This window comes from Tupaia chinensis, unplaced genomic scaffold (assembly GCF_000334495.1).
Source record: "Tupaia chinensis unplaced genomic scaffold, TupChi_1.0 Scaffold000147_1, whole genome shotgun sequence".
NCBI classification, from domain to species: domain Eukaryota; kingdom Metazoa; phylum Chordata; class Mammalia; order Scandentia; family Tupaiidae; genus Tupaia; species Tupaia belangeri.
In genome coordinates this window covers 313,429-321,626 of record NW_006159617.1, presented here as the reverse complement: position 1 = coordinate 321,626, position 8,198 = coordinate 313,429, and the positions used below count along the sequence as shown (strand labels likewise).

At 33.5% G+C, this 8,198-nt stretch overlaps 1 protein-coding gene across 1 annotated transcript in view; it reads right to left on the bottom strand.

Moving 5' to 3' along the window:
- Positions 1–1,989: 1,989 nt before the first annotated feature.
- The window catches only part of GKAP1 (G kinase anchoring protein 1), a gene marked incomplete in the record, with an annotated part of 88,406 nt that continues 82,197 nt past the window's right edge, over positions 1,990–8,198 (bottom strand). Inside the window, 4 exon segments of the mRNA XM_014586617.2 lie at positions 1,990–2,310; positions 4,149–4,226; positions 4,908–4,978; positions 7,302–7,352. Coding sequence (XP_014442103.1) covers positions 2,263–2,310; positions 4,149–4,226; positions 4,908–4,978; positions 7,302–7,352 — 248 coding nt within the window.

Sequence of the window (8,198 nt, the reverse complement as noted above, 5' to 3'; positions counted from 1 at the left end):
CCTGCTGAATCCCATGTCACCAACCGTGGTTCAAATCCTAGCCCCTGTGGCTTGAAAAAATGTCAGCCACATATGTATATGTGCCTCAAATCCTGACAGGATGGAGAGACAGAGAAGAGACTGGGACCACATCCCATGGTGGGTGCTTCCTCCCTCTCCTTCCCTCTACCTCTCTCTCTCTCTCCCAAGCACAAGTGTCCTCTAGCAACTAAAAAAAGAGAAAGTAATATACGTTACCACGAAATATTGGGGTGTTGGTTAAGTCATGACTCATTTTTGCATAGAAAAACAGAAAAATACATCATGACTTTCCTGACAACCTAATATTATATACATGTTTAATGAATTAATAATGTGCTGATGGTACCTATTCTTTTTTTAAAGAATTATTTAATTTTATTATCATTATTTTTTAAATTTGCTATAAGGCACGTGCACTCCCAAGAAGGAGAGACAGAGAGAGAGACAAAGTGAGAAAGCAAGCTGCCAGGCTCAGGACTCATACTGGGTTGACCATGTGGGAGTTCAGCACCCCAACAACAATGCAACCTGCCAGCCCCATTGGTACCTATTCTTGATCAAATATAAACTTGAGAGAAAACTACCTAAAAAACTTTACCACTGGGCCAGCAGGTGGCATGGTGGTTAAGGCACTGGACTTCCACATGACCAACCATGGTACGAGTTCTGGACTTAGCAGATTGCTTTCTCACTTTCACTCTCCCTCTCTCATACATGTGCCCTATAGAAAATTTTAAAAATAATAAAAAATAAAATTAAATAAGTAATTCTTAAAAGAACAAAAGGCTTTACCATTAACTAAACATTTCCTTAGCACCTACTCTAAGCACTAGGCACATAAGAAATGAAAAATCACAATTCTTTACAAAGCTCATATGATCTCATGGAAGAAATCAAATATGTAATACTGATGACAATTTCATTACCCTTCTGCTTAATTTTTTTTTCCCCCCAAAGACTCATGAAGTGGAATCTTCTATACAGTGCTGGTTTTGGAGGCCAAGACCAATATTTATGTATTCATCTTTACTATCAATCTCTTGTCATAATTATATTTCACTGACTATATTTACAAAAATTGAATCTCATGAACTAATTATTCTAGCAGTTGCTTGTACTAATGAAAACTCTCATTCTCTTCTTCCACATACCAACATTCTTTCTTTTTGCAGTGTTTTGTTACTGTCCCAAGCCAGACTTTTCTCTAAACAAACTTTTCAGTCCAAATTTTGTTCTTCCTGACTGGAATGTCTCCCACAAATTTATAGAAAAATCATCTACTCTCAGGGGCCAGTAGGTGGTAAGGTGGTTAAGGCACTACATTCCCACATGGTTGAAAACATGGTTTGAGTCCTGGACCTGTGGCTTGAAAATCACGCCAGGAGTGTGTATGTGTGTGTGTCTGTGTGTGTGTGAGAGAGAGAGAGAGAAAGAGTCAGCGTGTGCACGCGAGAGACAGAGAGAGAGAGAGAGAGAGAGGAGAGAAGAGAGTGACAGAGCCCAAAATCCTGAGAGAGGAGAATGGAGAAGGGATTGTGGCTTGGTCATCCCTGCTGGAAGTTAATTTCTCACTTTCCCTCTCTCTGTCTCTCTCTTTGCACCCTATGGCAAAAAAACAAACAAACAAACAAAAAAAAAAACTAAAAAACCCAAAAAGTATCTACTCTCTGAAAACTATCTCCTGCAAGTTTTCTTAAGCTCCAAACAATGTGATAACACACTCTAATATGTAAGATAATAAAATTTTGCTCTCATTTTTACCTAACATCACCTTCTATTTCCTCTAAGCGTAAGTTACTTGAGGATATTAACTGTAGTTTACTCATCTTGTATGTTCTGTAGTGGTTTAGCCCACAGAAAGTGGGAAGTAAATACCCACTGAACTGAAAGGACCCAGTTAATTGTACTAGAAGCAAAAACAATATTTTTACACTGTTTCTGAAACTTAAAAAATCAAACATATTAGTGGAAGAGTAAATTAATTTTATTGAATGATGAAAAACTAAAGTGGTAAGTATGGATAGGAAACAATAATAAACATTGAGTTCTGCTGGAATTCTCTATTTCTTCTTTTCACTTTAAGCCAAAAGAACATAAAATTATAGACTGTTAGTGAGCTAGGTGCTTTTAGTTCCTTCAACAAAAACTGCATAGTTCAGCAGTTATACGGCATTAAATATATACATTTTTGCAAAACCCTGAAAGTTTTCATTTTTGTGTTGACTTCAAAGGCTAAAGTAATCACCTACACTGGTCAGATTCAGAGTTTCTTTTCCCTTTTCTGCCACCCTGTAAAGAAAAATAGAGCAAATTATTTAGGAAATACCATTTGGGGGCCATTTTCATGTTAAGAATATATGAGGCAAAGGCTTTTTAGGGTATGAAAGGAAGCAATTTATTTTTTGGATTTATTGTAAATTTGAGTATACATGCCACTAAATTATTTTTATATGGTTACTTTTATAAATGACTAAAGTAGGTTGCAGAAAAAGTTCTATTTGAATTAGTTTAGGCTTCCTAAAATGACCAATTATATTTTTTCCTTAGAATTCATTTTTGACTGTCCCTTAGTTTAAAAAAAAATTAAAGTTTTTGGTCAACACTAAAACCACACAAATTTTTCATCTGATCAGCAAATTTAGTAATTCATGTCAATACCTTTTTGGTACTTTAATTTATAGTTCAAGTTCTATCTAGTTTTGTTAATATAAGATAGCATTAGATATCTGATTTTATCAGAAGATTGAAAATTAAGCTATTCTTTTCATACTGTTCAGTGTCCTATATAAATCTGTATTTAATTTGTTCCATATGAAATGCCATTTGTTCCAAATACCAATACCATTTATGGTATTTGACTTGAGTCAAGGAAAAAGGAAGACAGATTAAAAGACAGGAAAATTTTCATATAAACTACTTTCAACATAATGTTTTCTGCCTTTTTTCTGATTTTTAAGGCAGATATTCATTGTAGAAATATGGAAAGTACAAAGGTACAAAGAAACTTAAAATCATCCATAACTTCTCTACCACTCAATTTAACCATAAATAATAGTTTAATGTATTTACCTTATAATACGTTTTATAGTTTTGCCCATTTTTATAAATTATCAATGGTACCCAAACATAGTTGGATCATTAAAATCACCCAAGTAGTAATAGTTTTACAGTTTTGACATCTACACTTTGTTCCACATCTAATTGGACTGCAATGTGTAACTCAAAAAGTTTCCAAGTGATCATGATAATCAATCAAGTTTGGAAACTACTTGGCTGTGGAAATGCACTTCTTAAAGTGGCAGTCGCATCAGGGACATATGGAGCCCATTTGACAATGATGGTAGTGTTTTTCATTTCTTTCATCCTTTTTCTGCCTATAGCTTCCCTCTTATGTTCCAAATCATTTCTGTATCAACCTTCTAAAATAAAACAAAATGAACTGAAAAACACCCAACTAGAATGCTGTTATTCACTTCTGACCACATAAAAGTTCTCTGAAGAGCTGGCAGGTGGCATGGTGGTTAGGGCGATAGACTACCACATGGCCGACCATGGTTTGAGTCCTGCACCTGACCTGGCGGCTTACTTTCTCACCCCTCCCCCCCAACTCTGTCCCTCTCTAGTCAAATTACAATAAATAAATAAATAAATAATGTTAAATAAAGTAAATAACAATTCTTTTTTAAAAAAAGTTCCCTGAAGCTATATTCAGAGAAAAACAGCATAAATTGGTTTTATAAGACATTAGATGTATAATGACATTTTTTATAAGACATTAGATATGTAATGACATGCATTAAAAACAGTATTAACAAATACTGTTGGATTTTCCTGTTGGATAGCAGGAAAATCAAAATAAATTTAGTGACAAAGTTTCTTTAAGGTAGATATCTACAGTTATATGTAATACCAATGACTTTCCTGAATTACTATAGTTATCACTGCACACACCAATAACTAGAAAACTTTAACATTTTCTAAAACATAAATTATATGACCAATAAGAAAATTAGGGGTGTATTTGGTGAGTGAATTTTGGCCTAATAAGAAAACAGTGCATTTATTTTCACACAGTACTGTCCAGATGTATCATTTGTGATGAAAACACTCAAATTATAAAAGCATACCTGGTATTTGGCTAATTCTGCTTGTAATACTTTTACTTTAGATCTTTCTTGTTCTAATGCAGCATGAAGTGAAGTCACCTATAACCAAATATTCAATAAGACACTTTTCTGGCAAATATTCTTAACACTCCTTCACAATGATCATTTTTGACAACTAGATGAACAAGTACCAGTAAAAAAAATCCCTCCCCATAATTTCCATTAGGCATTATATATTGTTGTGTATGCTCTCTGTCACGGATAAATAGGACAGGCTCTGTCCTGAGAAGACAGAATAAGAATGTGAAGGGGAGAAAAATAAAGCCCCAAAACAGGGTAAGTTCTATTTACCCTTTCTACTTCTATATTTATGATTCATTAAAAGTCAATCTTAGCCCATTCTTCAGGACATACCTACCTCCCTTACTGCATCAAAATGAATCTTTATTTGTTATTACATAACCATAATAAAAGTATAATCTACATTACTTTCTTGCAGTGTTGATGAGCAGTATTTCTGTTTAGTTAAGTTTAATAATTTAAGAATGAGGCCAGCATGTGGCATAGTGGTTAAGGCACTGGACTCCTAAATGGTGAACTGAGGTATCGAATCCAGGACCTGGCAGCTTGCTTTCTTACTTTCTCACTTCTCTCTTTCTCTCTCTCTCTCTCTGGTGAATTAAAATAATAATAATAAATAATTAAATAAATATTTTTTAAAAATTTCAAAGCTAAAGAACAGCTTAAAGAATCAGTCGTGTATGCTTCACAGTTCCTTACCTGTATAGTTAGCTCATTCTTGATACTCTGTGATTCATCAACTTGCAGAAGTATTTCTGCTTTGTCTTTCACTGACAAAAAAGGAAAAACAGCAGAACAGTCTCTTCTGTCACCTGAATACTTTAACAATACTTAAGATACTTAAGTGAACTAAGACACAGCACGCTAGTCAAAACAATGATTTATCTTCACACTTAATGCATGTACTTCTTACCACTGCATAACTCTTCATTTTCACCACAGCAAATGTTCTTGGCAATTTTACATTTTCTGTGGTGTTAAAATATTAGTTGTACAGATACAATGAAAATTATTACATGTATACTAAATAAGTCAAGAACACAAGAAAATTTAAAAAATTCACAGTTAAAAATTTTAAATACCTTGACTAATCCTTTTTATGTTGGGCTGTGGACAAAACCAAGGCTTCCCTTGTCACCTCAACCACTGTGTGGTGGCACCCTCCCACTGGTACTACCACAGCTGGGACACCAATAAAGATTTTGAGTGTTGTGCTCCTATTAACTGTGTGATTCTACAAAGGGTGGTGATTATTAAGAACATGCTGTATTAGGACAGAACTGACTATATTTACACATATTATAAATAGTAAAGTATTATGAGAACTTCCATATAATGATCCTACATAAAATTCTTCTTCTTGGATTACTTCTAGTATGGACTATGAACATTAATATTACTGATAGCCATTTTAAATGTATTTCTGAGAGCAAGCTTTCATTAGATAACTTTTCCACTTTCAATGACAGTTTATTAGTGAGGAATATTATTTTATTTTTACATATTTAGAACTTATATATCCAGTGTCCAATATTACCATTTCAATTAGGAAAATATCTTCTAAACAAGTTAATTTTTAAATTTTCATACTTTTGTTCATTAACTGACCAATATGAAGTTCAATAAATGAACAGGTCTAAATTAATCTCAGGATTTTGATATCTGTATGTCCAAACAATGCCTTTCCCCATTATTCTTTAACATCTGCTTCATCATAATTGCTGTATAATAAAGGTATAAAAAATATAAGTCTGAAACTATTTCAAGATTCTGTTCAACTGGATGTGATTTCTATGTCTTCTCTTATTGTTTTGATAACTGTTACTTAATAATACGGATTAAATTTTGGTTCTACTCCCAGTACTTTCACAATGAAAATGATTTTCAGTATCTTATTTTCTTCAATGTGAATTACACAACTTCTTCAGTGTATACTGTACTCATAGGAGCTGTATTTGGGATTTCATATTCATTTGTTAACAGGGAAAATTGTTTATTACATTTAATTTTGTCTATTGAGAAAATAATCTTCTGAATAAATTAACTGATTTTCATTTATTTATATCTTAATCTGTAAGGGGTCTTTGAAAAGCTCATGGAAAATGCACATAGTTTATGGAAAAAACTATGTACATATATTAACTTTTTTTGTACCAAAATAAACTTTTTTTTTTTGTAGAGGTTTTTGATATAGGGCACGTGCGCTCGCCAGACAGAGAGAGACAGAGAGATAGAAAGCGAGAAATCACCCTCCAGGGGGGATGGCGACGCCGCAATCCCTTCTCCTCCATTCTTCTCTTGGGATCTTGGGCACGCACGCACACGCGCCTGGCGTGAGTTTTAAGCCACCAGGTCTGGGACGTGAACTGCGGTCGACTACGTGGGAGTCCAGCGACATAGCCATTATGCTAACTGCTGGTCCCAAAATAAACTTGTATTTTAATTATATTTTTCCAAACTTTTTGAAGTCCCCACATATGTGTTTTATGGTTTAGAATTTCTTTGCATACATCTTTTATTACAAAATTAACACATTTCCTTTTCTATTATGAATAGAAAATTTCTATAGAATTTTCAAGGTAAGTGGCACTAGATATACACATTCAGGAATGCAACTGATTTGGGAGGCTTTCATAGAATATCTGCTGATCTCTCTAATCATTGTTTGGGTTGATTTCCTTGGCTTCTTGCTGGTGAATTCTTATCAAAAGTTTAGAAAAGTAACAAAAGAGCTATAGAAGAGAGGAGAAAGAAAGAAGAAAACCTCAAATGACGACAGATGCCTCTTTTAATAACTAAAAAGAAGAATCCCTAGCAAATGTTATGCTTGTTTTCCCTCTAAATATAGTTCAGTAATTAGTAACAATTGAAATTTCAAGGCTTTCTATTACTTGAAATATTTATAAACTTATATAAGACTGAAGTGCTCTAAGAGTGACTTATAATAATAACATTACCAACAACTATCCAGCTTGTATCACTTCTGGGAAACATTTTCATTTTGAGTTAATAAATCATCATGTATCTTGAAAAATTGTATTTGGATATTATTTAAGATAAACTTTTAGTTCTAAAAACACACAAATCACTTACTTTCACCTTCCTGAAGCATTTTCAATAACTGTGCATTTCGTGCCTTTACTTCTTTAGATTTTGCCTAGTAGTCAAAGAAAAAAGATTTAATTTTTTTAAAAAGCAGATGATATAATTAATGACTTACTACCGTTTTATGGACTTGTGAATGCTAGGCTTGCTCAGAGATATGAATTACTTTTCAAAGAAATAGTATGGAGGAAAATGTAGTGAGAACTGTATAATACTAAAATTAAATACCAGGTATAATAGCATAATAGAACTATGATAGATAATACAGTAATTGAAAATTAAAGAAAGGGATAGAAGTGGAGAACACTGGGGCTTGTACTAAATTTTCCAGTGTCTTTCTCTTTTCTTTCAATAAACTTCTTATACAACTCAAAATAATTCAGATGAAAACCAAAAGAAAAATGACTTGTAGTTTCATGCCAGTACTGTCTAGCAATATACTAGAACTTTCTGTATCTGCCACTGTCCAATATATGGCTACAAAACACTAGGTATTGGCTAGTATGACTGAAAAAGTCTATTTTAATTACTTTGCTAGAGGGCATGTGTACTTGGATAAAGAGAAAGAGGAAGGAGAACAAACTGAGAAAGCACCCCTCATGGGGAATGGTCACGCCACCATCCCTTTTTCTCCATTTCTGCTTTGGGGATTTTGGGCACACATGCACATGTGCCCAGGATGATTTTCAGGTCTGGGACTTGAACAGTACAGATGGTCATGTGGGATCTAGCTGCCTAACCATCATGCCACCATCTGGCCTGTGAATTAAAAAAAATTTTTAGCCCTAATTGGAACTTTAATAGACACATCTAGGGATTTATTTTTTTTTAGAATTATTTTATTTAACTTCATTTATTTATTTATTTATATTTTTCACCACAGAA